The sequence below is a fragment of the Girardinichthys multiradiatus genome, chromosome 3 (genome assembly GCF_021462225.1).
Source record: "Girardinichthys multiradiatus isolate DD_20200921_A chromosome 3, DD_fGirMul_XY1, whole genome shotgun sequence".
Taxonomy (NCBI): Eukaryota; Metazoa; Chordata; class Actinopteri; order Cyprinodontiformes; family Goodeidae; genus Girardinichthys; species Girardinichthys multiradiatus.
The window spans coordinates 38,575,720-38,593,583 of record NC_061796.1 but is presented as its reverse complement, the minus strand read 5'-3'; the positions used below and the strand labels follow the sequence as shown (position 1 = coordinate 38,593,583).

The 17,864-nt window shown below is 36.5% G+C and overlaps 1 protein-coding gene across 3 annotated transcripts in view; it reads right to left on the bottom strand.

Moving 5' to 3' along the window:
• Window positions 1-6,898: 6,898 nt before the first annotated feature.
• Window positions 6,899-17,864, bottom strand: part of bcam (basal cell adhesion molecule (Lutheran blood group)) — an 85,528-nt gene continuing 74,562 nt past the window's right edge. The window contains exons 12-17 of one of the 3 annotated variants that reach the window (XM_047360980.1): window positions 17,568-17,709; window positions 15,218-15,232; window positions 14,636-14,668; window positions 11,653-11,791; window positions 11,342-11,438; window positions 6,899-9,121 (exon numbers count right to left, since the gene is read on the bottom strand). In XM_047360980.1, coding sequence (XP_047216936.1) covers window positions 9,119-9,121; window positions 11,342-11,438; window positions 11,653-11,791; window positions 14,636-14,668; window positions 15,218-15,232; window positions 17,568-17,709 — 429 coding nt within the window. In that variant the 3' untranslated portion in view covers window positions 6,899-9,118. The remainder of the gene's footprint in view (window positions 9,122-11,341; window positions 11,439-11,652; window positions 11,792-14,635; window positions 14,669-15,217; window positions 15,233-17,567; window positions 17,710-17,864) is intronic. The other 2 variants (XM_047360981.1, XM_047360982.1) reach the window with 2 other exon arrangements.

Genomic DNA, 17,864 nt, shown 5'->3' with positions numbered 1-17,864 from the left:
ATGACCAGCTCCCCTGGGACCCTGCAAGGACAAGTAGGTGTAGGCAATAGAATGAAAGTGATGATGGATAAAATAGTGTGACATTGCATTTGCTAAAGTCACACTTGCCAGCAAGCTACAAGCTTCAAGCCATATGCAGTTGTTGCCAATGAATGGCAATCATTCTAAAGCTGAAAATGTATTTAAACAATGTCTAATTTTTCAATCAACATCTAGGCCAAAGTTGGGAGGTACTTGTTCTGAAATTGAAACTATTTTAGACATATAGATCAAGTTTTTAGATGTTTATTAGTTGTCTAAATGTAAACATGTAGCAAAAATTGACAAGCATATAAAACCAGCAAACTAAAAAAGGGTAATGTGCTGGGACCTATCAACTAAAAGCACGCTGACTTTTTTTTGGAATAATTTAAACTCCGTGCTTTGTGGCACATATTCTTTGTTTTCTTCATGAACGTTTCTGAGCGGTCTAAATATGGTCTAGATGTAGATTAAATATCTGCATCTAATTCTGGGTTACATCCAGATTGGATCTGAGTTATTTCTTACTGAGGTAAACACATAGCCTAAAATTGCTCAGTGTGTGGTTGTTATGGAAACAAAGCTTACATGCCACTTTGTCAGAATAGATTTAAAAAGTTTTCATGTGATTACAGTTTAGTGGCAGTGCTTATGTTAAGGTCAAACATGCTAAAAACCTGAGCTTTTTAACTTTGAGGCAACTATGCCAATAAATAGCATATTATAGCGGTGGTTGTCATGGAAACAAAGCTTACATGCCACCTTATTAGAGCAGATTGAAAGAGAGTAATTCTATTTTAAAATGTTCACATTTTGTTTGAGTTTGAAAAGGTATTTACATGAACATTTTACATTATTTTTCTTAGTTAAATTCTTACTGTTACTTTCATCAGTGCAGCTCTGCTTCTCCCTGTTAGAGAGGATGAACCAAGAGCTGCTGTGTAATGACCGGACGTGGGCTGAAGAGCAAGAAGGGGACAGACAGTGGCTGTCATTCCTCAATAGGCAGACACAAAATGGCTAAATAAGTTTAAAGCTATTCCTGCTAAAACTCATTGAAGGGAGAAGGAAGACTCCCAGCAGGGAGAGGGAAGAAGGAAAGGATTTTGGAAAGAATGACAGTAATCCCTGTCATTGTTGGGACGTTTGAAAAAGCACTGATCCTCTCATTCTTTCTAAAACAAAGCTTGAGAAGATCTTATGCCCACAAACACATACTCTCTTTATTTATATCACATTTCCGAAGTATTGTTACATTCTCCTACACTGCAGAGCTTTAAGTGAGGTATTGCCTCTTAAATGTTAACATTTTAATTGTTAAAAGAAAACATAGGAAGCTCTTAATTCTTGTTAAAAATAGTTTTTAAATTCTGATGCTAATTTTTATTAACCAACACCTTTCCAAAATGACCACTGTTAATTAAATAATTGCAAAAAACAGGCCATAAAGAGGACATGTAACCTCACCAACACAGCCACAGTACGAGAAGGTGCAGTCACATGTGGTATTTTTGATAAACCACTTGTGTCTATTCAGTCTTTGGCTGCTTGCTTCCATTTTTTTTGCTACTTTGTATTCACAGCATAGATTGATTTGACTGGGTCACATTGACAGGAGAGTTTTAATTTCCTAATGGAACACCAGCAGGACAGTGGGCGTGTGTTGTTACAATTACCAGAAAGGCAGTGTACTCTTCTGGTCAGAGCTTTTCACACACATCATCAGCACAAGATCTTTTGTTTTTACTATTTATTTGAACTGATTTTCACAAGGAGGTTAGATTTTGTTTCTGGGTTTTCTGTAACCCATACCGAATTGACTATGTGCAAACACCACTAATATTTAGTTTAATGTCTCTCCGATTCCTTCAACATGATGCCGCCACTACTAGGGCACAATGCTCTTTAGTTTGAAAGCTTATCTCAACGTCTTCAAACATGCATCTTGTCATTGACTTCATCTTTGTCTTGTCTGACCATGGAATTGTTCAACAGAATGTATTTAGTTTGCCCATAACCACAGGTAAGATTGAACAGGATGACTTTGGAGCAGGGGCTTCTTTTTGTCAGCAGCCTTTCAGTCAATAGTGATGCAATTCAAACATTTTTCAGTTTATCAAAAGCTTTGGTTTTGGTGGCTTATGGGTTGTCTCTGGTAATTCTACCCAAGTTTGTTTCATTTGAGGTTGATTGTTAGTGTCACATACTTAAAACACAATTTGGTGTTGCAACAGGAAGAAGATATCAAACATGCATCATAACTGGTTTTAAAAGGCTAACATTAGGCTTCTTATGTGGCTTTCTCTGCCCTGTCCTCAACCCTGTTTAAAATTTGCACAGTCTCCTTTAGAGTTAGACCAGTGCATAGAAATCAACTGATTCAAGGGACTTGCCAGAAAAATTGGTAAAATATTTATCCAGAATTATGGAAGAACCTTGATGATGGTAACAAAGAAATAATAGTTTCTCCATGGGGGATTCTTCCAAGTATTAGTGTGTATATATATTTCAGCTTGGAAGTAATATTTTGACCTTGTGGACTAAATTCTTCTATTTGTCTTCCAGTCAGGCTTCCATGCTCACCACAGTACAGAGACTGCTCTTGTCAAGGTGTTCAATGACATCCGCATAATGCAGACTGTGGAAGAACCACAGTGCTGGTATTATTGGACCTTAGTGCAGCATTCAACACTGTTGATCACTCCATTTTATTAGAGCGCCTGGAAAACTGGGTCGGCCTTTCTGGTACAGCACTCAGTTGGTTTAAATCCTACTTGAAGGACAGGGACTTTTTTGTGTCAGTAGGTAACTTTACACCAGAGACCACAAAAATCACATGTAGCGTTCCCCAAGGGTCCATCTTAGGGCTCCTCCTATTCAATATCTACATGCTCCCCCTAACTCAAATTTTAATAAACAACAATGTAAGTTATCATAACTATGCAGACGACACACAGCTATACGTTACGATGTCACCAGGTGACTATGAACCCATTCAAGCGCTGGGTAAATGCTTAGAAGAAATCAAAACATGGATGGGCACAAAATGTTCTTCAGTTGAATCAAAACAAAACTGAAGTAATAATCTTTGGACCAAAGGAAGAGCGGTTAAAAGTTAGCACACAGCTTCAGTTAATACAGCGAGAAACCACCAGTCATGCTCGAAACCTGGGTGTAGTGATGGACTCAGACCTGAACCTTCAGAGGCACATAAAGACAGTAAACAAGGTTGGCCTTCTATCACCTGAAGAACATCTCCAAGATTAAAGGACTAATGTCTCATCAGGACCTTAAAAAACTAATTCATGCGTTCATCTTTAGTAGAATTGATTACTGCAACGGTGTCTTCACAGGTCTGCCTAAAAAGTTGATCAGACAGCTGCAGTTGATCCAGAACGCCGCTGCCCGCGTCCTCACTAGAACTAAGAAAGTGGAGCACATCACCCCGGTTCTAAAGTCCCTACGCTGGCTCCCTGTAGCTCAGAGAAAATACTTTAAAATACTTTTGTTAGTCTATAAATCACTGAATGGTTGTCAGTGTATCAACCACCCAGACCTCTCAGGTCTTCCGGCTCAAATCTACTCTGCACACCCAGAACCAGAACCAAACATGGAGAAGCAGCTTTTAGTTCTTATGCTCCAATAATCTGGAATAAACTCCCAGAAAACTGTAAAAGCGCTGAAACCCTAAGTTGATTTAAATCAAGATTAAAAACTTATTTGTTTAGAGTGGCCTTTGACTGTGTTACCTAAACATTATTAGTAAAGCTTTCAGTCCAATTTTCCTTTCATTTTCTTATCCATCATTCTATTTTCTTTATTTTATTTTTAATTACCTGTTTGATTTTTTGTATCATTGTAATGTTTTTTCCGTAAGTACAGCGCCTTGAGTGCCTTGTTGCTGAAAACCGCTATATAAATAAACTTGACTTGACTTAATTTAAAATGTATTGAACTTGTTTATTGCATTATCCGTTTCATCCTAAAAAAGAACGGTTTAAATAAAGTCTAAAATAAAAATATTTGCCTGTGATGGGAGTATGTAATACATGTGACTAGAACAGTATATAGGGGTGTTGGGTAAACCTTACTGTCCTGGTATAAAGTTAGAAGCTGTAATGTGAAATCAGAGGTAGAGAATCATCCATAATTTCAAGACTCTTCAGATTTTGCTCATTTGTCTACTGCTGCTTTTGATAGAAGAATTAAGTCATTGTAGCCAAAAAATCATTCTGCTGTCTCTTACTGGTCTGTGCACAAAGCAACAGAACAATTTGCTCATGATTGATGGAACTAATTTCTGGAAACATTGGTGCGATGAAAGAAGCCTGCGTCTATAAAATTTAGAAGCGAGAAAATCCATAAAAGCATTACGGATGCAAAATGTGTTCTTCCATTTATCCGCTCTGTCAGAATAAATCATGGGATCAGTCAATGAAGGTAAAGATTTGCATAATGTGGTTAAATCAGAGATATTTAAATTTGGTGAATGATGTAAATCATTTTAGATATATTTTTCTAGAAATGAAAGAAAAAAAACTGAATTACATTAAGAGGGATTTTATTGCTGTCATGTGAATATACAGGTGCATCTCCATAAGAGCACATCATTGTAACTAATTTTCTTTCCGCAATTAAAAACAACAAATTGAAACTCGTTTAGATTAAGTGTAATAAACTTTAACTTTTTACCTATGTAAATTTGGATGATTGTGGCTAACAACTAATGAAAACCAACTAATGAACTAAGACAAATAAAAATAATTTTTCATTTAGAAACGTTTTTTTTTTTGGCCTACTTAGTTATGGGGAACACTCCAGATTTGATATCAGACAGTTAGTGTATCCTTCACAAGGAGGGTACGCCACAAAATGTATGTGCGAATGAAGCGGGCTGTTCACTGAGTGTTGCATTTTAATGGAAAGTTAAATGGAAGGAAGAAAGTTTGGTAAATAAATGTGCACATTTACCAGGGATAACATTGAGTGAATATATTGTACAATACACACCTTTACCTTTTAGTAGGAAATATTCCTATAATTTAGTATATTTTTAAATGGTCTTTTATTGTATTATTCTAACTTTAAGAGATAATTTGGTTGTTTTCATTATCTGTAACTATTATAAAAAATAACAGAAATTACCAGATGTAATATCTGTGTTACTTTGTGAGTAATCAATATATACTGGTCCTTCTCAAAATATTAGCATATTGTGATAAAGTTCATTATTTTCAATAATGTCATGATGAAAATTTAACATTCATATATTTTAGATTCATTGCAACACTAACTGAAATATTTTAGGTCTTTTATTGTCTTAATACGGATGATTTTGGCATACAGCTCATGAAAACCCAAAATTCCTATCTCACAAAATTAGCATATCATTAAAAGGGTCTCTAAACGAGCTATGAACCTAATCATCTGAATCAACGAGTTAACTCTAAACACCTGCAAAAGATTCCTGAGGTCTTTAAAACTCCCAGCCTGGTTCATCACTCAAAACCCCAATCATGGATAAGACTGCCGACCTGACTGCTGTCCAGAAGGCCACTATTGACACCCTCAAGCAAGAGGGTAAGACACAGAAAGAAATGTCTGAACCAATAGGCTGTTCCCAGAGTGCTGTATCAAGGCACCTCAGTGGGAAGTCTGTGGGAAGGAAAAAGTGTGGCAGAAAACGGTGCACAACGAGAAGAGGTGACCGGACCCTGAGGAAGATTGTGGAGAAGGGCCGATTTCAGACCTTGGGGGACCTGCGGAAGCAGTGGACTGAGTGTGGAGTAGAAACATCCAGAGCCACCGTGCACAGGCGTGTGCAGGAAATGGGCTACAGGTGCCGCATTCCCCAGACCTGGGCTACAGAGAAGCAGCACTGGACTGTTGCTCAGTGGTCCAAAGTACTTTTTTCGGATGAAAGCAAATTCTGCATGTCATTCAGAAATCAAGGTGCCAGAGTCTGGAGGAAGACTGGGGAGAAGGAAATGCCAAAATGCCAGAAGTCCAGTGTCAAGTACCCACAGTCAGTGATGGTCTGGGGTGCCGTGTCAGCTGCTGGTGTTGGTCCACTGTGTTTTATCAAGGGCAGGGTCAATGCAGCTAGCTATCAGGAGATTTTGGAGCACTTCATGCTTCCATCTGCTGAAAAGCTTTATGGAGATGAAGATTTCATTTTTCAGCACGACCTGGTACCTGCTCACAGTGCCAAAACCACTGGTAAATGGTTTACTGACCATGGTATCAATGTGCTCAATTGGCCTGCCAACTCTCCTGACCTGAACCCCATAGAGAATCTGTGGGATATTGTGAAGAGAACGTTGAGAGACTCAAGACCCAACACTCTGGATGAGCTAAAGGCCGCTATCGAAGCATCCTGGGCCTCCATAAGACCTCAGCAGTGCCACAGGCTGATTACCTCCATGCCACGCCGCATGGAAGCAATCATTTCTGCCAAAGGATTCCTGACCAAGTATTGAGTGCATAACTGTACATGATTATTTGAAGGTTGACGTTTTTTGTATTAAAAACACTTTTCTTTTATTGGTCGGATGAAATATGCTAATTTTGTGAGATAGGAATTTTGGGTTTTCATGAGCTGTATGCCAAAATCATCCATATTAAGACAATAAAAGACCTGAAATATTTCAGTTAGTGTGCCATGAATCTAAAATATATGAATGTTAAATTTTCATCATGACATTATGGAAAATAATGAACTTTATCACAATATGCTAATATTTTGAGAAGGACCTGTATATGGCCATAATGTATTAATATGCACCTGTATTACTGAATTTGTATATAAATCTTTCAGTAGTTATTATGAGAACTGCAATCAACTAAAGGTTGGAAAGCGAAATAATACCACAAACTCTTGGGATGTAATTTGTTTTCTTGAGGGTTTTCTTTTCTGTTTCATTATAAATTCTAAACAGCTGAAACAAAAATAAAAAACAAGATACATCAACACACCACAATGATCACAAACAATATACCACAAAATATACAGTATACAATAAAAAGAGAGAGAAGTAAAGCACTGAGAATATTAATTAAAAAAAGTCCCAAACAAGTAATTTCTCAGCAAGTGAAAAAGTGTAAAAACAAAATTCAGTAGTTCCAAACTTAAAAATCCCCTTTCCAAAAAAACAAATAATATACCACAGCATTAATATATAAAACATGGCAAGAAAAAAAAATAATAAAGACAGTGATCAAAGTCTCAGGTCTGCCGAACAATTACAACAGACATCAGAAAAATAAAAATGCTTCTGGCCACAGATAGTGGTTTGATGTGACATTTTTTAAGGAAAACTATTAAGGTTATCAGTTCCAGTGTTTTTTAAGGAAAACTATTAAGGTTATCAGTTTCAGTGTATAACAAAGTAAAAAATATACAGATTTAACTATCCAACCTTTTTTGGCCTGCTGAGAGTGAAAGAAAGATGTCTGAGTTACGTACCTAAACACTGACAACATGATATTCTAAAAACAACCCCATTCCCTCTCACTTATTTTTTATCTTCCCTGCTTGTATAAAACTCATTTTCCTTTTAACAGGTGAAGTCATGGCTAGAGTGCTGCAACACCTAAAAATCCCATTTTGCTGCAATAGAAAAAGAACAAGCTAGAGTTTTACACTGTCTGACAGAATTTTGGAGTTCAAAGTGTGGAAAAAATTAAGATATGAGAATGATTTTTTGGCATCTAAAAAAAGACACCGATTCCAACAAATCATGACCAGCAGCTATTTGTACTCTGAAATCACAATATTTAGTTTAACACAAATATTGTTGAACATTCCTTAAAGTTGGATTTGACTTGGAAAGCCAGAAGTTCATAGCCAATCCTGAGCTCATATTCAAAACAGTTGCTGCACATAAATAAAACATAGCTAAATCTGTGGGAGTAGCTGTTTTTCACTTCTGACACCTTATATTTCATTGAACTAGTGGAACTACTGTATTTGTATGATTTGTGAGCCTCTTTCTGATTAAATGCTTTAAATAGAAGACAAAAAACAAATTTTTATCAGCTTGTACCTACCGTTAAATGTAGTTAGCCTAGTCACTGAGCACAACATTTCCAAGCTAATTCCACAGTTTTTCTGACTTGCAACTAGAACTCACTCAACTTTGGAGTGACGCCTGTCCCAGATTTCGAGAAAAATGAAACATAAGGTTAGTAACCAATTTCACCAAGTTCTCTGACTAGAAAAATGCTTTGAACTTACAGGGAGGGATAATAGCAAAGCAAAAAAACAAAAGAAAACAAAACAAAGCCCAAAACAAAACAGAAAACTGACTTAATATACATAGATGTGATAGAAATGGTAAAGAAAAACTAATTTGTACAACCTAAATGCTAACTTGTTTGGTGTCAGCTGAATTGAATTTAACGCATTAATTGATTCTAAAGAGAGTTATTAAATACCTGGCCTGTTTCTCTTAAAAGCTATGCATGAATATCAAACACAAATACAAAACATAACCAGGTGGCAACAACACTGTAAAACAACAGTAAAGCAAATACACAGACTCTTAAGCAAAGATTTAACAGACAAATGGTGCGCTTGAAGGATTACATTATGTGAGTGGAACTTTTCTATTGAGGTGAACAAGATAGTAGGTTATACTTTTATCCAATATCCCCAGCAGACAGAAAATAATTTAAGCGCACACTCCAAAGTAGAGAAGCTTAACAGTGTAATCATTGAATGAAGACACAAAACAGAACAAAACACAGTGGGTAATGAAACATTGTGATTAAAAAGAGGAATCATGTTATCCAGTGAAGCATTGTGTTTTTGTATGTGCCTTTTTGAAGCTGTGACTTGGATGGAGTTCTTCAACAATTTTATTTAGCAAAAAAGGAAAGAATCTCCACCCAGCAGTTCTAGTCCAGGTTGGAAAACAAGCATAGCTAAAGTTAATCATTGGGATCCTTGAAGCTATGAACACGCACCCATCTCCCAGCATCACCGATTGTTGTCCCCATCACAACCACGAATCAGAAACCAAAAAAGTTCTGTTGTCCTCAGAACTGTCATCCTTTTTCCTTCGTCCCTCAGAGTTATTTCAGTCATCCGGTTTGATTACTGAAAAGAATAATACAAGTAAGAAATACGATTATTTGAAGTATGTATGGGCTTTTTTTCTCCAATATTAAAAAAACAAAAAAAAACAATTACAAACTAAACAAAGAGTGGTTTGACTTTTTCATATTTTTCTTAAAAATTTACTTTTTGGTATTGGTTGTTCTTGGTGTTTGTTGAATGAATTGTTGTAAAAGAAAATCCCAACGTTTTCCTTTCATGTCCCAGGAAATATGTTAAAGGCCAGAACATACAAACTTATGAATGGGTAACTTGTCAATGTAGTAAAACAGAAAAAAACATACACTTCTATTCAGAGGTTTACACACACTTCTAAGAATGTTGGTATAAAATTGTCTGATTGGTGTTTGTCTTGACAGAACACCAAGTTGGGTTCAAGTTTCAACAGTCTAGCTTCGTGCGAAGCCCCATCACCACTAATAATGAAGCAGACCCATCAGCATGATGCTGCCACCACCAGTTTTTCCATTGTTCTTAGGTTCAAAAGCTTTAACTTGACCCTTCCAAATCTTCTTCTTAATATTGTGGCCAATTGTGTCTTTTTGATATTTTTCATTTGATGCTGACATCAAACTGGCTTCACTGTGGACTGAGACACTTGGTTATTACTTGATTGCTCATGAACAATCTAAAGAATTTCCTTTCATCTGAGAGGTACAACATTGTTCAGATAGTTGGGAGGTTGACACATTTTGGTTTAAAATGTATACAGTAGGGTGACTCTAAACATCTGCAATGGCCCTGTCATAAGCCTTGTTGATAGTTTGTACACTACCCTTAAAAACTCTTCAAGGTCAGGTCCATGGCAGGAAACAGACCAATTTAAATGTACTCAACCAATTCTGCCATGATAAGTGGTTGACTATCCAACCTGAATGATGCCTCGAAATTGTTGATGGCTACAAAAATGAAGTAATCGTACAACTTTACACAAAATATCGGAGGGCGTATATCTACATATTTGAGCCTACAGTCTTGTATAATTTTGACCATGTGTGAGTTCGAGTGAATCCACAGTAAATTCAAATTTTTGCAACTAATTCTTGTTTATAAACATCTCAGAGGTTGTACATTGTAATTTGTATTTGCTTTAAAAATCCTAGCCAAACAAAGTGTATACTTTTCAAGTATTATTTAAAAAAATGTTTAAGTGTTTCTAAAGCCAGCCATCGAAACTCAGAGGTACAGACGTTTGAAAAAACGTCCTTCTCAGGGATGTTCTCTGGTACTTTCATCTTAAGGTGAGTGCAGTACCAGTCCAGATTGTTTCCATTTGTATGTCAATGTTGGAGGAGCAGACTAGCAAGTGCAATCAGAGTAGGGACAACTTTCTGTCTTTAAGACTTTATAAAGTCACCGGCATTAAAAGAAAATGACACATCTGCTTATTCTGGCAGCTTTAAGAAAACAGATGATTGATTTATTTTCCTTTAAATGACACTTATGCAAAGAAACATCACATAGTCTTGTTTGCAAAGCCATGCTTTTATAAAAAGCAGGGAAAAATGTGTCTGTAATCTCTTTGTATGTATTAAAATCAGTTTGATGTCAGCGGTTCAAATGAGATAAGACTCATCAAAGCTTTGTTAAATTGAACTCAACTTTATGTTTAGGATGAAATGTTTGTGGTGATTATCTGTTCCCAACAGCTGTAAGGCTCATGCTCTCAAAGTAGAAAAACAACGTGCAATGCAGTTATCTGCTAAACTAAGTGTCGGCTGCATTTATTGTTACAGCTGGGAAAATTCCTAAAAAGTCTAAAGACTGATTCCTCTTTTATTATAAAAGTAAAACCAGACACTGACAAATAAAAAAATCTTACATTTAGCCTGAAAACATGGTATGAAACAGGATAAATTTAAGCTGCAGGCAGCTTGTACAGCCCTTGATGGTGCTTAGTGTGTGTTGTAACTATACATTTTGAGCACAGCCACCTTAATGCCTTCTCTCTCAGTCTTGCAATTCGCCCACCTTGGACTCTGGACGATCTAAAGAGACTTTGCAAAGAGGAATGGTCTCTTTGATCCCTTGCTCTGTGTGCTTACAACCTTCTGAGAAGTCACTGCAGAAAATAAAGGGATAACCTAAATTTCCTTATTTTAAGGCTTTTTACGTATCTTTACCAGGAGAACCAATAAATGAAAACGGTACTGTATGTCAAATACATGAGCCTTGATCACTCTAGTCCCTTCCTGGTCTAACCTGTTCTGTGTTCACTTTTTTGTTGAGAAGACCAGCCTCTTCATTGGCCTTTTCTGTCTTCATCTCCACCACAATGTTGTTCACCTGTCCAGTGGACCTGAACAGAAAAAATTGAAACAGCAGGGAAAAGCACAGTATAAGTCGTTGGTTGGGGAAATGACATGACTGGAAAAAGCAATTTGCGTTTTAAAATCCCATATAAATATAATGAATGTATAAGACTGAAATTTATCTTGATCACAAGGCAGACAAAACATGAGATAATTACTGTCATCATTTCTTCCATCTGTTCTTTCCTGCCATTTACTCACGCTTCCTTCTTGTCCTTCTTGCTGCAAAACGTGGTCTTCTTGCTCACAAAGTAGATGAGTGCAACCAGCAGCAGAAGAAGTAGAACGCAGACCACCACAGCCACCACCACAGTGCTGGAGCCTGCCTGCTGCTTGTCGGCTACAGAGCCATAATAGAGGGAATGATGGGGGGGTGGATAGTGGGGAGGAGGGGAGCAGTGGGGAGCAGATTTGAGGTAGGAGAGGGGGAGAATGGAGAGATGATCAAAGTAAAGAAGGTGGGGATAAAAAAGGGGGAGATTTTGATTCGCAGGGGGAGGGAAGTAGCATGAGGAGTGTTTGATTTGTGAGTTGATGGGGCAAAGCGAAAAGGGGGTAGGGGGTGACGAGGGTGAAGATTGGGTTGATTTGATTTGGGATGTATTGAAAGGAAAAGGATGGGGGTGTAGGGATCCAGATGAAAAGTGTTAATAGGTGGATGGGTGGGGAGGGTGGAGATAATAAGAGGGTGGGGATTGGGATGTGGAGTTAGACTAACTTCTGAATGCATTTTCTGAAATGTGATGGGACCCAAACACAGGCCCTGGTTCCTCAAGGGTAAAAACACACAGCTGACCAGAGCCAGAAAACAACACTGAGCATACTCACCTATTGGTTTACACTTGTATTACTATAATTTTGAGGACAAGACATGAAGTGGCATGACATTATTGATTTGAACTGTGTTGGCAAAAGCTAAAATGGATTTTTGTCGTAATTATTAGCTTCTCTAGATAAATTAAGAAACTGCTTTCTTTTATGGAATGATTTTATAGGGGACTGTTTCTTGGCTTGCAGCGCTGACATTCTGGCATCTCATCTGTTTGCCTGGCAACCACACTTTAAAGACAAGACTCCAGCAAAATTTCTGCTTCTGGTTGTGAAACATTATGAGACTCTTTATTAGGTTCTGTGGGCTTTCCTAAAGTAAATACTCGGTCAGGAAAGCTTTGTACAATTTTCTCTCACCAGCAAATCAGAGACAAGTTAGCTGCATTTACAAAATAATATTTTTAGACAACATTTTGGCTGATTGTTGTTAGAAGAATTAAATCTGTTTTTAATTCTTAACTAATGAAGTTAGTAACATATCACGAGTAAAGGGAATAAATATGACTACAGGACAACTGTCAGTTTGGGAGCTTATTTCTGTATTACTGTCTGCTGAAAGGAATAGTCAAAACAAAGAAAATGTGGCTTATAAAGTGTATTTTGGCTAGGAGACCTAGACATATTTTTCTCAGAACATTTATTTTAACCTTGCAATCAACTGTGTGCATTTCCACTGTGGGTTCTAAAACCAGGCTGTTTATGTAAATTACATCCACCAACCACAAAGCTAGTCCAGAATATGATTATAAATAGTGAAATCAGACTAATACCTCATTAAAACCAGAATATTTCACAACAGTTGGTTTAAGTGAAATCTCTCCAAGCAGCAGATACGGGATGCCTGAGTCTTTCAACCTTAAACTCTCCTAATGATACACAATTCTGAAAGTTGTGATTTTTTTAACAATATGTATCTCCGTACATACACGCTGCAAAACAGGGTAACGTTACCTGTTAAAATCCCTAAAATGGCTTTGACAAGAGTGTTAGTCCTCTGCCTCCACAGATAGCTGAAAGCGGGAGTACACACATCATTTAACTAATACTTGCACTAAGGTTAGCTAACTTTGCTAATATATTTTAATGCTTGCACTGCAAAACAGTGTAAATATTCAAATGTGGCTAGATTTGAATAATTTTAGCAAACTAGAATACAAATTAATCCTATTGTGTTATTTAAAGTAAAAAAATATAAACTTTACAGGAATCAAACAGAAATGACTGAAAACATTAACCAGTAAGAAATGTTCAGCATCCTCTTACCCAAAACTTCACCTATGCATATAATTTCATCCATAAATTACTACCGCCCTTCCCAGGCAGTTTTTTGTGTACATTTCTAATCTGATTTAGCATTGGTTCAGTGTTAATGATGGGCCAAAAAAATTGCACAAAAAACTGTGTTTCCTGCAGTGGAAACACACTTTTAGTTGAGACTCGTGGATATTTCATGGTTTAACTGTAGCTTTTAGTATTTTTTTATGTTTTTAAATGTTTTACTGTTGTTTTGTAGCACTTTCAGATCCTTATAAAAATGCAATTTATTGTTAGTATTATATTTGTTATTATTATTACCTCCAACTCCATTGCTCCAAACTTCATCATTCTTTTATGACTGCTCTGCTCTCCGACACTCCATGGCGACAGCCAGCAGCACACGCATTTACCTCATTTAAATAGGGCGGTCCAAACCGGTTTTGCACCTGTTATCCAATGTGTTATCCAATCTTTGTAGATCACCCGCAACACGCCCACTTATTGCACGTGCAATTTGTTGCTTTTATAACACAAGCAATTTAGCACTTCTTATTTGGAATCTTTGAAGATCAAAACCATAGTTTTCAGTCTTACTTTGGTTTTGACAGGATTTTATATAACTTTATTTAACCTTTGTAATATAATACTAATGCAGTTTGTTAATAAAAAAAAATCAGAAATATTAAAAAATGAATAATAATTATATAAAACCATTCTCATTAACTTTTGATTCTTTGATTTTAAGACTGCATTTGTGGCAGTCAAAAAAAAGGAAACTACTGTTTTTTTAAACAATGCAATTTTGTCTGCATGACTATATCATAGGCTAATTAAGCTAAAGGTGAATTTATGATTCAACTTCAAGCTGTACATTATACTAGCAAAAATGAATTTATCAATCAGTTTAATGTCCAATTTCCATTGTCCTCGCAACTACAGTAAAACAAATAGGCTACAGATACACAAAAACATCAACTGTTCTAAACATAAATACATTAACCTGTGTGTGTAAACGGACATCAATACACACACAGTAACTTGCAGCTCTAGACGAACACCATTAACACGACATGTCAGAAGGGTTAGCCATACAGACCTGACGTAAGCACAGGGTTTCCAGAGAGCAGCACTTTGAAAGAAAGAAAGTTTTCAGTCTCATTGCATAGCAGAGCAACAACCAAAACACACACACCACTGACAGCATTCACACAAAAAAGCCAAAGTTACTATATCTACATACAGCACCAGGAAAAGGAGAAAAGCAGGAAAATATGCGTGCAGTTGGAAAAAAGGGGTGACTAAAAAGACACAGTCAGGAAACAAAGAGAGGAATGGAAGGAATAGAATAGAATAAAATTCTTTATTGTCCCCAAGGGGCCACAAAAACTTAGCATCCAGAAAATATAGGACAGACATCATACAAAGGTGACAACAGAAGAAAAATAACAATATACAATATCCACAGTGTTCGGTAGCAAGAGAGCAAATATACAAGATTACAGTACGGCAGAGGAAGATGTGTATTCTGAGTGCGTGTGTGTGTATGTTTGTGAAAGATGGAGGGTCTAGGGCAAGAGGAGATGGATGGATGGAAGGTTTCTAAATTACAGGGTCTGTACAACAAAGAGTCCTGAGAGAAGGACTGAGGAGAGGAGGAGAAGGAGGGAGAAGGCTCTACCTTCAGCTGTGTTTGCTGCAAGAGAGAAAAAGAAACAGAGGAAAAGTTCGAAGTTATGCTGCTGCAACATGGCTAACTATAAGTAGGTGGCAGCAACTGTTAGTAAACCAACTCCAGTGTTTAAGAAAAATTGCTGGATTTTAGATACAGAAATGCCACAAGTGATAAAGTGGAGGAAAGAAGCTGGGTTAATACATATTCTGTTAACACTTGCAGAAGTTACACCCTCACTGCAGAAGCAATGCAGACACCCAGAAAATACATTTTAGTTGCCACATTTAAGCCAACATTGACCCATTATTAGTAGTAGTATTTTATTTACAATGCTGTGAAAATTATTTGCTGTCTTACAGGTTTATTTATTTTTATTTATTAATTTGTTTTCTCATGACACTTAAATGTTTCATATCAAACTAATTTACATTTCAGTTTTTGGTTGGAAATTATGAGAATAAAGTCATAATATTGGGTCTAAAAGAATAATCATGACATTACAAGAATAAAGTCGCAACATAATGAGAATTAAATTGTAATAATACAGGAAAAACTTGTAACATTATGAGAATAAAGTCTTAATATTACAAGAAAAAAATATGGATGAGAACAACAACTGGTGGGCTCAGGCTGGATGCTGTTTTGTTGAGCTGGTCACCTCAGACCTTGATAATTATATCCAAGCTTGCTTCTCATTAAAACGACTTTTTTCTTGTATTATTAAGACTTTATCCTGGTAATATTATGACTTAATACGCAACATATTATGACTTTGTTCTTGTAAATAAAAGAACTAATTCCCTTAGTCTGGCCATATTACTCCATCGTACAAACCAACTTGGTCTGTTAAAATGCAATTTCTCCTCACTGCTGTCAAGCATTTTTGATAACAACCAATGAGTCTTTCATACATTGCTGTGGAATGACACTCTCATCTGTATTTAAAGTTCTTAGCTCTAGACTCTGAAGTGTTGCTGTTTTTTTTAGCCTTCCTAATATTGTTAGAAAGGTTCCAACACTGGTAAAATGCTTGATACATTGTGATTGTGGCTCCAACTGGAGCAAAAATAGGCCCCGACCCATTAGGCCTTCTTTACTTTTCAAGATGAAATGTGGCAACCCTAGCTAACATAATAGAGTTTAATCTTTATGAAGTGAGTCGGCCATTTTTAGTGGTGTTTAGAATTTCACATTATTTTTCCATCTACTATACAGGCGACGGGAAATTAGTGGTACTGTAAAATTAATGTACACTCTGCTCTCTACGCGTGCAGAGTATACATGTTAAAGCTATCTATGTAGTAAATCCATATTTAAAACCTTGGTTGCCCAGTTTTGATTGTAAACATCTCCAAGGCATGTTGTGAGTTAGGCTTCAGATCAAGTCATGTCTTCACCAAATCCGACCTCTTTCGCTTTGCCATTTCATCCCCTCCTACTTCTATTTCATACCAACATACCAACCATTTCCTACATATGTACTTAAATCACTTTGAATCAGTTTATTTTTGTTCATAGTTATGATATTTTTATTAATTATGTGGAGAAATGCTCATAATAAGGAAAAATCTTATATATAACTAGATTGTACATTATACTGTACATAAACTGTATTACACTATATTTCCGTTATATTCCTCGTTTATTTTGGTTCTTATCCCTGTTTTAGCCAGATGATTTATGAAATGTGACAGATTATGATCCCTAATTATTCCAATTTAATTCTGAGAAACCTCCTGGTATTATCAATTGGAGTCATATATCTATGTTTCCTTTCAGTAGACTATGATGAGAATACTGAAAAAAATCATCAGTTGCCAAAGTGGGTAAGGGCCTCTATGGTGGGTACAAATTAATGGTTGGTATGAAATGGCCTAATAAAAGCTGGGTATGAAATGACCAAAACTACACAGTATGAAAAGGAGACGGGGCAAAATAAAGAGCACCCTGTCAAATAAAACACAAAAAACAATTGCTTGCTTGCTCTTCACTTGCATTGCATTTTACACACTTGAAATAAAAATTTTTTTGGAATGTAATATGTAATATGGATCAATAATGTTCACCAGCTGAAAGTTGTCATCAGGTACTGCTGCAGTCCATATTCGTGTAATTGGATTAAGTGTAAAGAGGCTAGCTGATATCAATTTGGCTTTTTTGCCAAATTGTTCTTACATTAATGATAAGGTTAAAACTTATTTTCAAAGAGCTTGTGCAACTGCTTTCAGTTTTTGTTTTCTACACTAAAAGTTTTTTTTTTAAACTGCAAAAATCACATTTTCACTGTGATGGAATGAAATTATTTATCACCTCACTATAAAAACTTTGTGTTGGAGGGGAGAGTTTTCATACTGACCTCGTTTGACAGATACAAGGAGGGTCTTGCTATCTTTTCCATGCTCGTTGGAGACCTCGCAGGTCACACCATCCTTCATGATGTCAGGCGTGGCTTGGAGAGTCACAGTGCTTACCACCTTGTTATCTTCCACTGAGATGGACTAGCAGGAGAAATAAATGGAAGGAAGAAAATAATAAGAGCAAATTTGTTACTAAACTAAAGTAATTGTTTTATCTAGCCCCTTGGTTCCCAAATTATGGTACCACTGGTGGTACTTGGGGTGTCTTTAGAGGTCCTCCGAAATAAAAATGGTAA